Below are 20,124 nucleotides of genomic sequence, written 5' to 3'. Positions count from 1 at the left end.
AGTAATAGGGTCCCGTTTTTACCCTCTGGGTACGGAACACTAAAAAAAACTAAATGCTAGGATTGTGTATTAACATTTGTTGGTACTCACGAGTAAGTGATCCCGCTGGGTTCGTAGTCGATGTGTGCGTAGATGTATTTGCTGTTCCTGAACTCGTACGTCTCGCCGTCGTCGATGTACAGCGACCCGTGAGCGGTGTTCTGCAAATTATACACACCAAATTACTTACTTACTGCTGTGGCGCAACGACCCGAAGTGGATCTTGGCCTCCGACACCAAAGACCGCCACGCTACCACAAAATAGATACAGTACAGAAGTCAATCACATGTATGTACTTCATTTTTCATACCTACGCTCGGCGGTCGCTCTAGGGTTGTCAACTATGATTTATGCACTAAAACTGTAGTAGTAGTGGCAGTCGTATCGCCGGGTGGGGTGCTTACCTACCTACCTAACTGTTCTGTTTAACGTTAAAACGAACCATCGAAATACAAGCAGATACCTACTTACCTCTCTGAAACCACTGGTAGCTTAAAAAACGACAATTCACCATTTAATGTTGAATTTAAACAACCGTCCACTGAACAGTTATAATAACTTTTTTTTGTTTCTCCATTATTGCACAAAAAAGTTCACAGACGCGTGTCTCAAGCGGATGGCACTCGCGCTCGCACTGGTCCCAACCGGTCCGAGATATCGTGTCCGTGAGCAGTGTCTATGTGTGCGTTGCTCGAGCGCACTTTGTATGTAGATTGATTTCTGTACTGTATCTGTTTTGTGACGCTACTCTGTCCAAAGCCGTACACACCAAATTATGGTATAATAATATACTCCGCCTGGTACTCTCTTCCGACCACGTGACTGACACAAGCCTACGTCATCATGCGACAGCGCTATATAATAATAGTCAATAGTCAAAATATACTTTATTCATATAGGCCTAGCAACAAGCACTTATGAATCGTAACATACTTATATATTATCTTAAGCTAATTATCAGAGCAATTTATTGATGTTATTATTCCATAATAATATTGGATAATTATACAATTCAAGTTTAACATAAATTTAAGAATTTCACAAAAGGATCGTCAAACATGAAAAAAAAAATGTATAAACAATACTAGTCTAGAATGTTTCTAGAATAAAATGTCTAAATGTCAAATAAATAAATAAAAAACACAAAAGAAGTACATACATCGGAATATCAATTTCCTCATCATTAATCAAATATACATAATAAATAAATAATCATTTGGAATAATAATTAATCCCACTGTACGCTGTCGGGCCGCCGATGGCGAATGAAAACACGTAAAACTTGGCTGTACAGTATATAATACAATATATACACACAATTACACGGAAAAACACAATATACACACAAATAACGAGCTATTTACACATAAAATTACAACAGATGTGCAAAAGAAACATTTGTCGCTCATTGACAGAGAAAAAACTATACATATAAACAAAAGACGCGCGCTGGCCGTGGCATCCGTATCAGTCAGGCTGCCAGCACGCGCGCAGCACAAAGGTTGGTAGGTTCCGTCGCCTACACCCACGTTGTTTTATCATTCATGTAGTCTTGTGTGGTATAATACGCTTTAGAAATAAGTTTACGCTTTACAATATGCAATAGCGCTATATAAAGTGGCAATGTTATTGTGACGTAGGCTTGTGTCACTCTGGGAAGAGAAGACCATGTTTTATTAGACACAAAATGATTTTCGTATTTTGAGCCGCTCGCGCGAGGTGTTAGGCCTGAGATACACGATTTGTTAGAATGAGATAACGACATTCTTCTCTTATTCTTCAGGAGAGCTTCGGTTTCAATTTTTAACAAACTTCAAAAATGGAGGTGGCGGGGGTTCGCAATTCGTCGAAATATTTTTCTTTTCAGTCACTAAAGGCCTGTGCACACCGGCTTGCGTGTGCGTGACATGCGCGTGCGCTAAAATGTTGAAGCCACACACGCACACAACACGCAAGCGGTGTGCCGTCTTTCATAAGGATCTGTATACTACAACGCTGCACGTCACGCACACGCAGCCGGTGTACACAGACCTTAAGAGTTTGACAAAACTCAAACTTAGTATAGGAGATCGATCTGTTAAATTTAAAATATTTGCCGGCTTTTTTTACTAACAAAGCTGGCTTGCCATAGTACATAATACCAAAGAGAACAGAGTGAATAGAGAGTTACTGTCACGGCAAATTATGCAGTCCCAGTTGTAATGGAAAAATATTTAGATAACAAAATACTTCTATGAAGCCGGACGGGCGATTAAATCTGTGTCTCGAATAGTGTCGATGAACTGTCAAGTTGGCAGCGATTCCGTGTTGCCAGGGAGATAGGTCTGAATCCCTTCGACACCAGTTCGGTCGACAACTAGTTCTTACCAAAATAATTATTATCATTCTCGATGAACGGGTAGGAATGTATAGATTGTCGAGTCTTCCTTTCCCTTTCTTAAAAAATATCATACCGTGCTTGTCCAGCAGCGTTTACCACGCTCTGGTCTAATTTCCGTATTTAGAATTTCACGTCAGTTTTGTTAAATGCCTTGGGATTGTAACCCTGGCAACATCGAAGAGGAGGCCCCGAGGGAGTGATTCCGCCATTTTGGGGACTTGGATTTTCTTTCCCGACCCGACCTAACCGGGGTCGGCTTTATATTAAATAATTGGGACAACGTTCTCATCTTTGGTAAGTAATCTTATATTCGTTTGTGAAGACCGTGAAATTCGGAATCTGTTGTTGGATTATGCGATTATTGACGTGAACCGTTTATTTCAGCCTGCCCTCAGGTGTGCCTTGAGGTTAACCGTTTCCCGAAAGGGCGAACCAGGAGCGTCCTGGGCACTTCGGAGTTGATATTCGATCACTCATAAACCCCGGCAAGACGATTTTCCTCCGACAGGTAAGGCGTCGTTCATATACTTTCGTCAGAAATTGTATGGCGTGCCATGCGGCCACAAAAGTATCCCGCGTAGCGCTGAATTCTATACTGTAATATAACCCCAAAGGGTTACGCATGGAAACCCTTGTTCCTATGTGAAACGGACTCTCACGTGGCGCGGACCACAGATTCTTGGCGTGACCTGAGCCAGTGGAACTAATCCCGTACCCGGAATTTTCCAGGAGGTGTCTACTAGGGGCGCGGCCTTTGGTAGGCCAGATTCTGTGCGAGTCGACCTGTGCAGCTGGCCCCGCCAGAGTCGGAGCTATTGGAACCTCCGGCCATCTGGTCGAGAGAGAGCCGTCGACTGTCGCTACAGTGCAGCTAAGCCTTTCACTACTTTTTCCTAAACTGCGATTTTGGACTATTCACCTTTTAGTATTAACTATCCAATAGCGCAATCGACCAAGTATCACCAACAATAATTAAAACCCGGTTAGATAAATATAAATTTAGTTTACTACCAATAAGTCGTTAAGTAGTGTTTAAGCTCAAAAGTGTAAACTTAACCAGGCTGGCAATTAAATTGTACCTGTCCACTATCGGGTTGTTTGTTTTATCCCCTTCAGGACCCTTAGTTTAAAATAAAAGTTGTAGTGTATTGAAATATGAGGGTACTTCTGTGGGGTACCCCAACAAAACCAGTCTGGATATGTCAGGTACGCAATTACATGTGCTCTCCCGAATTTCGGCTATAATATCGCGATATAATAGTGGCGACGGGACAAATCGGTAGTATAAGCGTGTATTCGGCTGTGTTAGTGAGTTTTGTGAAGTTTTGAGTGCAAAGTGCAAGAAAATGGGTATTAAATTTGGTGAATTTGATATGGGTCAGGGGTGCTGGGAAAACTACATTACAAGGTTTGAATTCTGTTTAAGTGCAAATGATATTGTGGATGCAGATAAGAAAAAGGCGAATTTGTTGGCGGTATGTGGCTCTCAACTATTTGATTTAATAGTTTCTTTGGCATCTCCAACTACTATAGCGAACATAACCTATAAACAAATTTTGGAACTTTTGAAGGCTCATTTCCACCCCACACCTAATGAGATTTTAGAATCTTTTAAATTTCACTCAAGAAATCAAGAAGAGGGGGAGAAAGTCAGAGATTATGTGGCAAATTTAAGGAAAATGAGTATTCATTGCAATTTCACAGACTTGGAGCGAACTTTACGTGATCGGCTTGTATGTGGTATTAGGAGCAAAGAGGTTCAAAGGAAACTGTTACAATGTGAGAAGCTGACATTTACTCAAGCAGCTGAGATAGCATTTTCACATGAGAGTGCCACATTTGATTCTAGTATTATTGTAGTGCCAGGACCATCAAAACCAGATGTGGAGGTCGATGAACCTATGGAAGTAAACAAGATCACTAACAAAAAGGTTGACAAACAGAATAAACCATGCTACAGGTGTGGTAGGCAGCATAGGGGGGAGTGCAGATTCCGTTGGAGTAAGTGTAATGCATGTGGCAGAACGGGACACATTGAGGCAGTGTGTCTTACCAAAAATAAACAGGATGGTGGGCATAAATCAAATTGTAATGGGTTGTATGCCAATGTGAACAATGTGAGAGAAAATAAAGTTGACCCTTATATGGTAAAGGTATCAATTGATGATTCTATTATTGACATGGAAGTTGACACGGGATGTGCATTTACTCTAATTTCTGAAGTGACAGCCAGACTCATTTGGAAAGGAAAATTACCTATGTTAGAGAAGGATGATGTTGCATTAATTACATGGACAGAAAACCAATTAAGGATATTAGGAAAAACTGAAGTGCGAGCATCTTTTAAAGGGTTACAAAATGACCTCATGATCTATATAGCTAGAGGTAATGGACCCAGCCTCTTAGGGAGAAATTGGTTCCAGCCATTTGGAATACGGGTTCAAGGAGTAATGCATATGAAAATAAACGGTGAGGAAATTAAAGGGCTCCTACAGAAATATAGTGATGTTTTCCAGGAAGGTTTGGGAAAGTATAAAGGCCCATTAGTGAAAATTACACCGAGGGAAGGAGCGGTACCTAAATTTTTGAAAAGTAGACCCATTCCTTTTGCTTTGAGGGAGAGAGTAATAAAGGAAATAGACAGACTAGTAGAGGAAGGAGTTTTGGAGCCAATTGCACACTCTGAGTGGGCTACCCCTATAGTACCAGTTCTGAAACCGAATGGCAATGTAAGGCTTTGTGGTGACTATAGGTCTACAGTAAATATGGTGACCGACACTGATACATACCCTCTGCCTACTTTAGATGAGGCTTTCACAGCGATACAAGGTGGCACAATTTTCAGCAAAATTGATTTAGAAAGGGCATACACTCAAGTTAGTGTGGACGAGGCAACAGCACAGCTGTTAACAATAAACACACCAAAAGGCCTTTACAAAATGAAACGTTTAGCTTTTGGAGTCAAGGCGTGCCCAGGCATCTTTCAAAGACTAATGTCTTCCTTGCTTACAGGAATAAGAGGGATAGCTGTATTACTGGATGATATTGTTGTAAGTGGCACAGACGTCGCTGAGCATAACTCCAGGTTAGAAATGGTCTTAAAGAAATTACAAGAGGCTGGCCTAAGGGTAAACAAGGAAAAGTGTAATTTTGCAGTAAGAAGTGTGAAATTTTTAGGATTTCTCATTGATGAATGTGGTATACATCCTTGTGAGGATAAAATACATGCAATTGAGAGTACACCGGCCCCAAGTAATGTAAAAGAGCTCCAGGCATTCTTAGGATTGCTTAATTTTTATGATCGGTTTTTACCACACAAAGCTAATATCGCTGAACCGTTGTATAAGTTGTTAAATAAAGATGTGAAATGGCAGTGGTCTATGCAACATCAGAAGGCATTTGAGAAGTTACGCAAGATGTTGTCGGGTACTGACACTCTAGTCCATTACGATGTGAATAAAGAGATAATTATGTCATGTGATGCGTCACAATTTGGCCTGGGCGCTGTTTTGGAACACGTCATGGAAGATGGATCTGTCAGACCAGTAATGTTTGCTTCAAGGACCATGAACGTTCATGAGAGGAATTATGGTCAGATAGATAAAGAGGCAGCAGCTATAGTGTTTGGTCTTAAGAAATTCCACCAGTTTATTAGTGGCCGGAAGATTACGATCAGAACCGATCATAAACCATTGTTGGGATTGTTTGAACCGAAAAAGCCCATTCCTAATGTTATATCTCCACGAATGCTCCGCTGGGCTTTATTATTAAACTCCTATGATTACTCCATACAATATGTGGAAGGTAAAAAACTAGGAAACGCTGATGCGTTAAGCAGATGGCCGTCCCGTGACCAATCGTCTGAAGAGGAATACTTAGGAGTCCTCCTCATAGAAGAAACTCCATCAGACCTGGAACTGTCAGCCAGTGAAGTGGCGAAACTGACAACTAAAGATAATACACTAAGCAAGGTATTATACTGGATTCGAAACGGGTGGCCTAGCAAAGTGGATGTGGAATATAAGGTGTACTGGCAGAAACGCAACGAAATTTCAGAATATAAAAATTGCATTCTGTGGGGTAATCGGGTGATTATACCGGACAAAATGAGGCCGTATATCCTACAGGAATTACACGCAAATCATGACGGGATAGTGATAACAAAAGCCATAGCACGAAGTTATTTTTGGTGGCCAGCTATAGACAAGGAAATTGAAAGTTTGGTAAAAAAGTGCGAAACTTGTGCTGAAAACAGAAATATGCCGTCACAAGTGAGCCATAAGTGGATAAGGCCGGAGAAGGCATGGTCACGGTTACATATTGATTATGCAGGGCCGTTTCAAGGCAAAACATTTCTCATCCTAATTGATGCTTATTCAAAATGGCCTGAAGTAAAGATTGTTCCTGATATGAGCTCAGGGACACTAATAAATGTTTTAAGGGACATATTTGCAGAACAAGGGTTACCAGACACCTTGGTCAGTGATAATGGCAGAAGTTTCATTTCAGATCAGTTTAAAGAATTCCTATCAACAAATGGAATAAGACAAGTCTTGACACCACCTTACCATCCGGCGTCGAATGGACAGGCCGAGAGGACTGTTCAAACGGTTAAGAATAAATTAAAGAAACAGTCCACACTTCCATGGAACATAAAATTACCTACAATATTGTATGGGTTGCGTACTACACCCAATAGTACTAGTGACAAGTCACCGGCGGAACTTTTAAATTGTAGGCGTTTCAGGACAAAGTTTGACCACCTTAATCCCCTCATATTTAAGAACCAAGAGGAAACGCAAATATGTGACGAGAATGAAAACACTGTAGTACGTTCATTTCAAATGGGACAGACTGTGTATTTCCGGAATTACAGTTCAGGACCACGCTGGTTGAAAGGAGTCATAGAGAAGAAACAAGGCATTTGTAGGTATATAATACGATGGAACGGGAAGCTGATGAAAAGACATATTAATCAGATACAAGGTCATGGGGGAGAGGCGAGTGATAGCCGCCAGCATACATCAGAAGATACTGGTCGTGAAGTTATACATGACACGGAGGCAAGTAAACCATGTGAAGATAGTGATGAGGATGAAGATATTAATGTCAAACTAAATGCTACTCCACCGGCCTCACAGTGGGCTGATATCATAGGGATTTCTGGGCCTCAGGATTATACGTTTAATCAGAGCCAAGAACGCATACCGCCAACCAACAAACGAGTGAGATCACCTTCATCACCACAAAACATGGAAGCCAAGAGATTAGCCATAGATTCCTATGAGAGTCTGTCAGAATCTGATTATGAACAGACTGAAGATTCAAACCAAGACTCGTAGACGACGTTAAGTAGTTAGTTTTAGTATAAATATGATAGAGCGTAAGGACCTTGTAACAGACAATTGAATAGTGTTAGTGAACTACCAATAAACAGTGAAACTTAGTGTTAGTGAATTATCAGTGATTAGTGAAACTTAGTTTTAGTGAACTATCTCGAGGGGAAGGCATGTAGTGTATTGAAATATGAGGGTACTTCTGTGGGGTACCCCAACAAAACCAGTCTGGATATGTCAGGTACGCAATTACATGTGCTCTCCCGAATTTCGGCTATAATATCGCGATATAATAAAAGTATTACACAGTACATTTACCGCCATCTTTTGACAAAAGATGGCAGTGAAATTAGTGCTACATGATTTACTTTGACAATCCGTTTCTATTTCAAATTCTCTTTGATAATACTTGGCAGTGGCATGGAGAAATATAGTAAGACAAGAGTGCTCACTCCATACATCAGTTAGACTATTAATTTCAGTGTCTACATCTAGCATCGAGTAGCGGAACTATCAGTACTGCTACTTGACAATAGATGTAGCACCGACCGGAAAGTCTTATCTCAACAGCATAAGACTTTCCGGTCGGTGCTACATCTATTGTCGAGTAGCAGTACTGATAGTTCCGCTACTCGATGCTAGATGCTAATAGTCTTTTTGATACTAAAACTGATGTATGGAGTGAGCACTCTATGTATTTTTAAGTAAATATACCGACCGACCGACCGGTCTGGCCTAGTGGGTAGTGACCCTGCCTGTGAAGCCGCGGTCCTGGGTTCGAATCCCAGTAAGGGCATTTATTTGTGTGATGAGCACAGATATTTGTTCCTGAGTCATGGTTGTTTTCTATGTATTTAAGTATTTGTATATTATATATATCGTTGCCTGAGTACCCACAACACAAGCTTTCTTGAGCTTACCGTGGGGCTTAGTCAATTTGTGTAATAATGTCCTATAATATTTATTTATTTATTTTTATTATTTATACTCACGTTGGCATCTAGGGCGACGACGAGCGTGTATGGGTCGGCTGCCATCAGCGCGGACGAGCGGCGCACGCGCTCCTTGCGCGCAACCACGCTACCGCCGCGCTGGTACACCGGGATCTACAAACAAACCAACATTAATACTTAACAAATACTAATTAATAAACTGGTGAAAAAAGCGCTGGTGGCCTAGCAGTAAGAGCGTGCGACTTGCAATCCGGAGGTCGCGGGTTCGAACCCCGGCTCGTACCAATGAGTTTTTCGGAACTTATGTACGAAATATCATTTGATATTTACCAGTCGCTTTTCGGTGAAGGAAAACATCGTGAGGAAACCGGACTAATCCCAATACGGGCCTAGTTTACCCTCTGGGTTGGAAGGTCAGATGGCAGTCGCTTTCGTAAAAACTAGTGCCCACGCCAATTACTGGGATTAGTTGCCAAGCGGACCCCAGGCTCCCATGAGCCGTGGCAAAATGCCGGGACAACGCGAGGAAGATGATGATGACTAATTAATAAACTGGGTGGGTGAATCAACTTTCTCTTGTCACTCGTTGCCATGGTTACGTTCTCCTGGGTCACTCTTTAAAACCTGATTTTCAGGCATTTAAACTCACCAAACACGCTTTTTTGTGATACTTACCGTTTCCATTGAGGGTCGTCTACCAAGCGTGTCAGAAGGTGGTGTACAATGTCTTCTAACAAACTATGTTACTATTGTCTCTTGGCTGACCGGACAGAATAACAACAACAAATAGTTGATCCACTCATATATGGTAGTTAGGTAGGTGTATACGTGTTAAGCTTTGGATTCCTCCGAAAACCGTGCCGTCATATTACGGCCGTAATATAGCGGTGAATGACGTCACTAGAACGATGTCTATGTAAACAAGATGGCGCGGTTTCCTAGACGGCGTTGATTGTCAACGTAACGTTTTTAAGCGGTGCCGTCATTTGGATGACGGCCGTCATGACGGTGTCGATAGTTTCGTGAACGTTTTGTTAGATAGCGGTGACGCCATTTTGAATAAATGACACGAGATTTGAATAAATGATTCCGTACTACGATTATTTCCCTCTTCTGATGATATTTCATCCTCCAAGTAAATTATAGATGGTCAAGCAAATCTTGTCAGTAGAAAAAGGCCCGAAATCAAGGCGGCTTGTACCTGATGCTAAATAAATGTATGTATGTATTTAATGTAAATTCAAATTTTCTATGGGACTATATCCCTTCGCGCCTACATTTTTCAAATTTGCCGCTCTGACCTGGGTGGCTGACGGTGTGTTATGACGCCGTGGTACTTTCCACATGTCGCCACCGTAAAGACGGCCGTCTTTTGCTGCCGCTATATGACGGCCGTCATATGACGGCACCGTTTTCGGAGGAATCCAAAGCTTTATTACCTTAGCAATGTTGACGTCCTGTGTGAAGAATCCGTTGGCTGCGTGCGCGTGGTACGAGTCGACGTCGTACCACAGGGTGCGGGTTGCCTTCCCGGGCAGGTACACCTTCACGCTGGTCACTCCGGGCTCCGTCACGGGCCGGACCAGGAACTCGTCGCCTGCGGAGCAGAGGTTTCGGCCATAAAATCATGTTTCGGCCGTAGTTTCGGTTTCGGCCAAAAGACTTCAGCCGGGCCGAAACCTACGAAATGGTACTTCGTACTAGAGATGCAACGGATAGTTGTTTGGCCGGATACCGGGTATCCGGCCACCGGATATTCGGCCGGCGGAACTATACCTATATTTTGAGTTTTGCAGGTGCGCGTCGTGCAGGTTTCGACCTGTTTCGTAGTGAACGTTCGCGCGGACACATTTAATTTCTAGGATCGTAACGAGTTTTATCATGTCATTACGTAGTAAGTTCGTTTATAGTTACAAGTGCGCGCGCGTATTTTTGTGTAAACAAATAAGGGTATTGTGTGACATTGGTTACGTATTCATTTCTATCTACTGTGTCGTTAGCATAATGACATTTATGACCGTGACTGTTTTTTAGATTCCATTTTTTACCCCAAAATGTGTTAATTTTACTATCCGGTATCCGGCCGGATAGTAGGTTAATATCCGGCATCCGGCCGGATACCGGATAGTAACCGGATATCCGGTGCATCTCTACTTCGTACTATGAAACTAAACTATGTGACAAAGACCAAAAGTTGGGAAACATGTAGGACAACACTATTTATGTATACAGAAATTAATTGATTTATTAGGAAACACAATTCCCCTAATGAGGGCGCCACTGGACGGTCGACGCAGTATTAACACTATTAATATGAGTATAAAAGCGGTTTAATTACATTTTTTCAACGATTTTAATAAGAATAAGTCAATAAAAGTTTCGGTTTCGGCCGAAACTAGAGCCAAAGCCGAACCTTCGGTTTCGGTTTCGGCAAAAAAAACATGTATCGGTCGGATACTAATATTAATTTAGTACTATCATAGAGAAATATAGTATGACAAGGGTGCTCACTCCATACATCAGTTTTGGTACCAAAAAGACTATTAATTTCAGTGTCTACATCTAGCGGAGCGGAGTAGCGGAACTATCAGTACTGCTACATCTATTGTCAAGTAGCAGTACTGATAGTTCCGCTACTCGATGCTAGATGTAGACACTGAAATTAATAGTCTTTTTGGTACCAAAACTGATGTATGGAGTGAGCAATCTATATATTTTTTTCTCTATGGTACTATGTAGTCGTCTGCTACATAAATCCACAGTATATGAGGACAGGAATATCTGACGTTCCATCTTAAAGGCTACCTTATGGCGGTTGGCGCTTACGCCATTATTAACGACGTTCCAACACCAATACTGCAACCGCGGAGTGCTTGTAGAACAGAGTGTATCCTTACCAAGAGTTTACCGCTCTCTTCTTCTTCCTCGCGTTGTCCCGGCATTTTGACCACGGCTCATGGGAGCCTGGGGTCCGCTTGGCAACTAATCCCAGGAATTGGCGTAGGCACTAGTTTTTACGAAAGCGACTGCCATCTGACCTTTCAACCCAGAGGGTAAACTAGGCCTTATTGGGATTAGTCCGGTTTCCTCACGATGTTTTCCTTCACCGAAAAGCGACTGGTAAATATCAAATGATATTTCGTGCATAAGTTCCGAAAAACTCATTGGTACGAGCCGGGGTTTGAACCCGCGACCTCCGGATTGCAAGTCGCACGCTCTTACCGCTAGGCCACCAGCGCCTTTTACCTTTTTTAAGAGTTTACCGCCCCACCGACTGGTAACTTACCGAGTAAGTACTGGTCCTGGATGTCGAAGGTCTCCTCTTCCTCGGGATAATCGTGGAACACGGGTCGCATGATGGGCAGCCCGTCCACGGAGTGCTCGTAGAACAGAGTGTACCCTTACCAAGAGTTTACCGCTCTACCGACTGGTAACTTACCGAGTAAGTACTGGTCCTGGATGTCGAAGGTCTCCTCTTCCTCGGGATAATCGTGGAACACGGGTCGCATGATGGGCAGCCCGTCCACGGAGTGCTCGTAGAACAGAGTGTACCCTTACCAAGAGTGTACCGCTCCACCGACTGGTAACTTACCGAGTAGGTACTGGTCCTGGATGTCGAAGGTCTCCTCTTCCTCGGGATAATCGTGGAACACGGGTCGCATGATGGGCAGCCCGTCCACGGAGTGCTCGTAGAACAGAGTGTACCCTTACCAAGAGTGTACCGCTCCACCGACTGGTAACTTACCGAGTAGGTACTGGTCCTGGATGTCGAAGGTCTCCTCTTCCTCGGGATAATCGTGGAACACGGGTCGCATGATGGGCAGCCCGTCCACGGAGTGCTCGTAGAACAGAGTGTACCCTTACCAAGAGTGTACCGCTCCACCGACTGGTAACTTACCGAGTAAGTACTGGTCCTGGATGTCGAAGGTCTCCTCTTCCTCGGGATAATCGTGGAACACGGGTCGCATGATGGGCAGCCCGTCCACGGAGTGCTCGTAGAACAGAGTGTACCCTTACCAAGAGTGTACCGCTCCACCGACTGGTAACTTACCGAGTAAGTACTGGTCCTGGATGTCGAAGGTCTCCTCTTCCTCGGGATAATCGTGGAACACGGGTCGCATGATGGGCAGCCCGTCCACGGAGTGCTCGTAGAACAGAGTGTACCTTTAACAAAAACATATTAAATATAAGTAAAAAACTTAGACTGTGGGTTAATCAACTTTTTCTTGTCACACGTTACGGTTACGGTCTCCTGAGTCACTCTTAAAATTCTAGGTTTTTCTAGGTAATTATAAGATCTTTCCATAATGGGACATCTACTGAGCATGTTAGTAGAACATGGTACCTACAGCAGTTCTTCTAACAATCTATGCTACTATTGTCTCCGCGCTGATGGGACAGAATAACAACAAGAAATAGATGATTGACCCACTTATATCGACCGGGATATGAACCGTGATTACCTTTTGTATTGTCGATATAAGTCTACTGAAACTAACCGTGAATCATTCAAAACTGTTATAGTAAAAAAATATATTCAAAACCCCTTTTACATGTACAGTTCATGCATTAATTTTAGTAAGGTACTTGCGCCTAAGATGGTCCATCGTATTTTATATTTTTATCCTTTTCTTACTCTAAACACATACCTATACTGTTAGCGACCCGCTAGACGCTCTTCGCTACATACGGCCTTTCCCGTGTTATCGGCTGCACTCGTGGCACTGAACGTGTTAATATGAACTTGCAGTTTTGTCTATGGTACTAGCAAACATGCGCGCAAATTTTGAATCCATTGAAATTTTGAAAGTAGGCAAGTTTAAGAACCGGGCCATCTTAGCAATGCGATCAAAAATTGTGGGTTCAAACCTTGTGTTGTGCTGTATAGAAAAATCGTTCTATAAAAAATTGCAAAAAATAACTAAACATTCGGTCAGTACGGAAATGATGGCCGTTTTTGTCTACGTGACAGCGTGATAAAACGGTGTACGTCACTTTCTATCCCGTGGAGTTAAAATGTGACATTTATTTTATCACGTGGACAAAGCGATCACTACATAACTTTGGGTATTACACATTTTAGGAATACAACTTCAGAACAGAAAAAAAATCTACGAAATTATAACTATATCAATAAAGCACTCTTTCATTTTAACATGATGGATTTCTCGTCGTCTGTGCCGATCCTTTTTATTTCTATTTAGCACCCATCCTTCGGCCTCACGACACGAACAACGCCCAGCAGCATACCAACACCATCACTACAAATCCCGCCTTTTTATTACATAACTTTGAAATAGACCATCTTTAACCGTTATTTTCTGTCCATCCAAATTTTTGTCCATAAGTCACCAGTAGTTAAGATTTTACACTTTCTCAAAATAACGAATTTATTTCACGATCGAAGGAGAGTCACTGTTCACGCACTTCGTCTTTTTATGACTGTAAATCTAGTAATAACTTAATGAAATGTGTCCAACTGTCCATTGTCACTAGTTTATCAAAGCGCAAATTGATGAAGTAAAGTTCCAGCAACCAATTCACTATAAGTGTTCAAACAGTTCCACGGATTTTAATAGTAGTAGTTAATTGCCTTCGAAATAAAAATAAAGTCCACTTCGCAGTATTTAAATTTGTCCACCGTCAATTTCCTATTGTTTATAGTTATCACAATTGTCCATAAATTATTTTTCATATATAATTTAATGATGAATTTTGCTTTTGGTTCTCTGCCTGGCGCGGCGCGCCGCCAGTGCAGCGCAAGGCCGCACTGGCAGGATCGCCATGTGATGTGGGACGTTGAATGAAACAACTTGCTTGGAGTATCGATCTATAATGTCTTGAATAACGTCATGTAAAAGCTTATATAGGGCTAAACTAAGGGAGTGTGAGTTTACGTGAGTGTACGCGTAGCGCACCCACTACAGCCTGCAGGATCCATAATCGCCCTCAGCCTATCCCGCCGGAGTGGGTAGGGCCAAATCTCCCCCCCCCCCAACCCTCTCGCCAACAGAGGGATAAGGAGCGGCGAGTCCCACACACCGTACGTAAATGCATTCCCAGTCCGTCAAAAAAAAAGGTTCCTTGTCACACAAAGACAAGAGGTTAAGCAACATACCAGTAGTCTATGAGTGCGTATCTCCTGCGCAACGCGTCTCGGATGAGCGCGGTGGTGGCGGGCTCGTACAGCCAGGGCTCGCGGCGCTTGGTCTCGATGTGGGAGTGGGCGCGGAAGAACGGCTGGACAGTGGGAATACCCCCCACACACAGACAAGAGGTTCAGCAACATACCAGTAGTCTATGAGTGCGTATCTCCTGCGCAACGCGTCTCGGATGAGCGCGGTGGTGGCGGGCTCGTACAGCCAGGGCTCGCGGCGCTTGGTCTCGATGTGGGAGTGGGCGCGGAAGAACGGCTGGACAGTGGGAATACCCCCCACACACAGACAAGAGGTTCAGCAACATACCAGTAGTCTATGAGTGCGTATCTCCTGCGCAACGCGTCTCGGATGAGCGCGGTGGTGGCGGGCTCGTACAGCCAGGGCTCGCGGCGCTTGGTCTCGATGTGGGAGTGGGCGCGGAAGAACGGCTGGACAGTGGGAATACCCCCCACACACAGACAAGAGGTTCAGCAACATACCAGTAGTCTATGAGTGCGTATCTCCTGCGCAACGCGTCTCGGATGAGCGCGGTGGTGGCGGGCTCGTACAGCCAGGGCTCGCGGCGCTTGGTCTCGATGTGGGAGTGGGCGCGGAAGAACGGCTGGACAGTGGGAATACCCCCCACACACAGACAAGAGGTTCAGCAACATACCAGTAGTCTATGAGTGCGTATCTCCTGCGCAACGCGTCTCGGATGAGCGCGGTGGTGGCGGGCTCGTACAGCCAGGGCTCGCGGCGCTTGGTCTCGATGTGGGAGTGGGCGCGGAAGAACGGCTGGACAGTGGGAATACCCCCCACACACAGACAAGAGGTTCAGCAACATACCAGTAGTCTATGAGTGCGTATCTCCTGCGCAACGCGTCTCGGATGAGCGCGGTGGTGGCGGGCTCGTACAGCCAGGGCTCGCGGCGCTTGGTCTCGATGTGGGAGTGGGCGCGGAAGAACGGCTGGACAGTGGGAATACCCCCCACACACAGACAAGAGGTTCAGCAACATACCAGTAGTCTATGAGTGCGTATCTCCTGCGCAACGCGTCTCGGATGAGCGCGGTGGTGGCGGGCTCGTACAGCCAGGGCTCGCGGCGCTTGGTCTCGATGTGGGAGTGGGCGCGGAAGAACGGCTGGACAGTGGGAATACCCCCCACACACAGACAAGAGGTTCAGCAACATACCAGTAGTCTATGAGTGCGTATCTCCTGCGCAACGCGTCTCGGATGAGCGCGGTGGTGGCGGGCTCGTACAGCCAGGGCTCGCGGCGCTTGGTCTCGATGTGGGAGTGGGCGCGGAAGAACGGCTGGACAGTGGGAATACCCCCCACACACAGACAAGAGGTTCAGCAACATACCAGTAGTCTATGAGTGCGTATCTCCTGCGCAACGCGTCTCGGATGAGCGCGGTGGTGGCGGGCTCGTACAGCCAGGGCTCGCGGCGCTTGGTCTCGATGTGGGAGTGGGCGCGGAAGAACGGCTGGACAGTGGGAATACCCCCCACACACAGACAAGAGGTTCAGCAACATACCAGTAGTCTATGAGTGCGTATCTCCTGCGCAACGCGTCTCGGATGAGCGCGGTGGTGGCGGGCTCGTACAGCCAGGGCTCGCGGCGCTTGGTCTCGATGTGGGAGTGGGCGCGGAAGAACGGCTGGACAGTGGGAATACCCCCCACACACAGACAAGAGGTTCAGCAACATACCAGTAGTCTATGAGTGCGTATCTCCTGCGCAACGCGTCTCGGATGAGCGCGGTGGTGGCGGGCTCGTACAGCCAGGGCTCGCGGCGCTTGGTCTCGATGTGGGAGTGGGCGCGGAAGAACGGCTGGACAGTGGGAATACCCCCCACACACAGACAAGAGGTTCAGCAACATACCAGTAGTCTATGAGTGCGTATCTCCTGCGCAACGCGTCTCGGATGAGCGCGGTGGTGGCGGGCTCGTACAGCCAGGGCTCGCGGCGCTTGGTCTCGATGTGGGAGTGGGCGCGGAAGAACGGCTGGACAGTGGGAATACCCCCCACACACAGACAAGAGGTTCAGCAACATACCAGTAGTCTATGAGTGCGTATCTCCTGCGCAACGCGTCTCGGATGAGCGCGGTGGTGGCGGGCTCGTACAGCCAGGGCTCGCGGCGCTTGGTCTCGATGTGGGAGTGGGCGCGGAAGAACGGCTGGAACGCACCCGCCTGGAACAAGAACACAATTTATGAAAGAGACTTAGACCAATATACTTTTTCTCAAAAATGGACGGCAAAGTCGACGTTGCCGGTTAAAAAATTGGTCGCGAAGTGCGTAGTTTATGGTCAGTCAAAAAATTCAAAAGTTAAAAACATTGCAGTCTCGATTTCGGGACTGCAATGTTGCATATAAATTCCATTATTTAACGAGTTCCAAACTTTTTAAAAGTTGAAATGGCCATATCAAATGAAGGCATAGGTCCAATTAAACAGCCAAACAGATGATCAGCACTTATTATTATAATGTTGGTACCACGACTATTTAGGTGTCTCAAATAGGTTGGCGTATTTTCGGCAGAAAAATTCACTTCTTTTTTTTTAAAGGCGGCAAAGCAAATATTTTCAATAGTTTTACTTTTTTCTGTCATAATTAGACCGTTGCTCCGGTAAATAATTTCTATTTCTTGCACCATTTTTGAGAAAAGCACTATATATGACTCCCAAGGTCGTCCGTTTAAAACGAATCCTCAGCCAGCAAGTAGCTACTTCCGAACCTCGACAATAATGTACTATTATTCGAAATTATTTTAGGTCACAATACAACAGCTCGCCCGCTAATTACAAAGACGTACATCGAGATGCACATTAGAATGGTTACACTTGGTACTTACTCTGACCCCAACGGAGAATGGTAGCCCAATAGAGGGTAACTTTGACCCAATGTATTGTAACTTTGCCCCAATGTATGGTAACTTTGCCCCAGCATATGGTAACTTTGCCCCAGCATATGGTAACTTTGCCCCAATCAGCATAATTTTGATCCAAAACGGGTTAGTTTGCCCCAAGGGTAACATAGACCTAAAGGATGGTAACTCAGGGTATATCACTAACCTGATACCACCTCGTCATCAGCTCAGCCTCAGGGTATTTAAAGAATCCACCGACGTCGGACCCGCAGTAGCTGATGCCGGCGACGGACATCGAGATGCACATGAGAATGGTTGCACTTGATACTTACTCTGACCCCAAAGGAGAATGATAGCCCAATAGAGGGTAACTTTGACCCAATGTATGGTAACTTTGCCCAATGTATGGTAACTTTGCCCAATGTATGGTAACTTTGCCCAATGTATGGTAACTTTGCCCATGTATGGTAACTTTGCCCCAATGTATGGTAACTTTGCCCCAAAAACTGGTTATTTTGCCCCAAGGATAACATCGACCTAAGCGATGTAACTCAGCCGAAGGGTATCACTAACCTGGTACCACCTCGTCATCAGCTCAGCCTCAGGGTACTTGAAGAATCCGCCGACATCGGACCCGCAGAAGCTGATGCCGGCGACGGACATCGAGATGCACATGAGAATGGTTGCACTTGATACTTACTCTGACCCCAACGGAGAATGATAGCCCAATAGAGGGTAACTTTGACCCAATGTATGGTAACTTTGCCCAATGTATGGTAATTTTGCCCAATGTATGGTAACTTTGCCCATTGTATGGTAACTTTGCTCATGTATGGTAACTTTGCCCCAATCTATGGTAACTTTGTCCCAAAAACTGGTTACTTTGCCCCAAGGATAACATCGACCTAAGCGATGTAACTCAGCCGAAGGGTATCACTAACCTGGTACCACCTCGTCATCAGCTCAGCCTCAGGGTACTTGAAGAATCCGCCGACATCGGACCCGCAGAAGCTGATGCCGGCGACGGACATCGAGATGCACATGAGAATGGTTGCACTTGATACTTACTCTGACCCCAACGGAGAATGATAGCCCAATAGAGGGTAACTTTGACCCAATGTATGGTAACTTTGCCCAATGTATGGTAATTTTGCCCAATGTATGGTAACTTTGCCCAATGTATGGTAACTTTGCTCATGTATGGTAACTTTGCCCCAATGTATGGTAACTTTGCCCCAAAAACTGGTTACTTTGCCCCAAGGATAACATCGACCTAAGCGATGTAACTCAGCCGAAGGGTATCACTAACCTGGTACCACCTCGTCATCAGCTCAGCCTCAGGGTATTTGAAGAATCCGCCGACGTCGGACCCGCAGAAGCTGATGCCGGCGACGGACATCGAGATGCACTGGGGAATGGAGACGGCCAGGAAACCCCATTCCGCCATATTGTCGCCTGTCCACACGGCTGCGTATCTGTACAAAGTTACATTATATTTAAAAGCTGTACTTTAATAAAGAGTATTTTCAAAACTAAAGGCCTGTGCACACCGGCTGCGTGTGTGTGACGTGCACGTGCGCGTGCAGCGTTGTAGTATACAGATCCTTATGAGAGACGGCACACCACTTGCGTGACGTGTGCGTGTGCGGCTCCAACATTTTAGCGCACGTGCACGTCACGCACACGCAAGCTGGTGTGCACAGGCCTTAAGGCTTCGTCGGCGCGATCCAACATGCCCTGGTGAGTGCCTTTGTCGTGCGCTAGACCGTATTCATTGTGAACCTTACTGTAAGGAGATAAGGTCCACGATGGCCAGTTAAGAGTGTTACACCTCGGAGTGCCGGCGAACGCGGAACGCGTGATAATGAAGTGCCTTTGATGTGTGCTAGACCGTATTCATTGTGAACCTTACTGTAAGGAGATAAGGTCCACGATGGCCAGTTAAGAGTGTTACACCTCGGAGTGCCGGCGAACGCGGAACGCGTGATAATGAAGTGCCTTTGATGTGTGCTAGACCGTATTCATTGTGAACCTTACTGTGAGGACATAAGGTCCACGATGGCCAGTTAAAAGTGTTACGCCTCTGAGTGCCGGCGAACGCGGAACGCGTGATAATGAAGTGCCTTTGATGTGCGCTAGAACGTATTCATTGTGAACCTTACTGTGAGGATATAAGGTCCACGATGGCCAGTTAAAAGTGTTACGCCTCTGAGTGCCGGCGAACGCGGAACGCGTGAGGATGAAGTGCCTTTGATGTGCGCTAGAACGTATTCATTGTGAACCTTACTGTGAGGACATAAGGTCCACGATGGCCAGGTAAGTTACATGTGGTTACCTCTGAGTGCCGGCGAACGCGGAACGCGTGATAATGAAGTGCCTTTGATGTGCGCTAGACCGTATTCATTGT

At 45.2% G+C, this 20,124-nt stretch overlaps 1 protein-coding gene and 1 long non-coding RNA gene across 2 annotated transcripts in view; one reads left to right on the top strand and one right to left on the bottom strand.

Annotated features, from left to right (window-relative positions):
- LOC134658863 (neutral alpha-glucosidase AB) overlaps positions 1-20,124 on the bottom strand; it is a 49,571-nt gene that overhangs the window by 652 nt on the left and 28,795 nt on the right. The window contains exons 15-20 of the mRNA XM_063514533.1: positions 19,027-19,192; positions 16,904-17,040; positions 12,761-12,873; positions 10,149-10,306; positions 8,749-8,862; positions 91-200 (exon numbers count right to left, since the gene is read on the bottom strand). Of these exons, the coding sequence (XP_063370603.1) occupies positions 91-200; positions 8,749-8,862; positions 10,149-10,306; positions 12,761-12,873; positions 16,904-17,040; positions 19,027-19,192 (798 nt within the window). The remainder of the gene's footprint in view (positions 1-90; positions 201-8,748; positions 8,863-10,148; positions 10,307-12,760; positions 12,874-16,903; positions 17,041-19,026; positions 19,193-20,124) is intronic.
- LOC134658878 (uncharacterized) lies at positions 2,241-3,509 on the top strand. Its single transcript, XR_010097755.1, has 2 exons — positions 2,241-2,928; positions 3,150-3,509. It is a non-coding gene; the product is annotated as an uncharacterized LOC134658878 (long non-coding RNA).

This window comes from Cydia amplana, chromosome 23, assembly GCF_948474715.1.
Source record: "Cydia amplana chromosome 23, ilCydAmpl1.1, whole genome shotgun sequence".
NCBI classification, from domain to species: Eukaryota; Metazoa; Arthropoda; class Insecta; order Lepidoptera; family Tortricidae; genus Cydia; species Cydia amplana.
The sequence above is the reverse complement of the archived record's forward strand: the minus strand, read 5'-3'. Positions and strand labels throughout refer to the sequence as shown.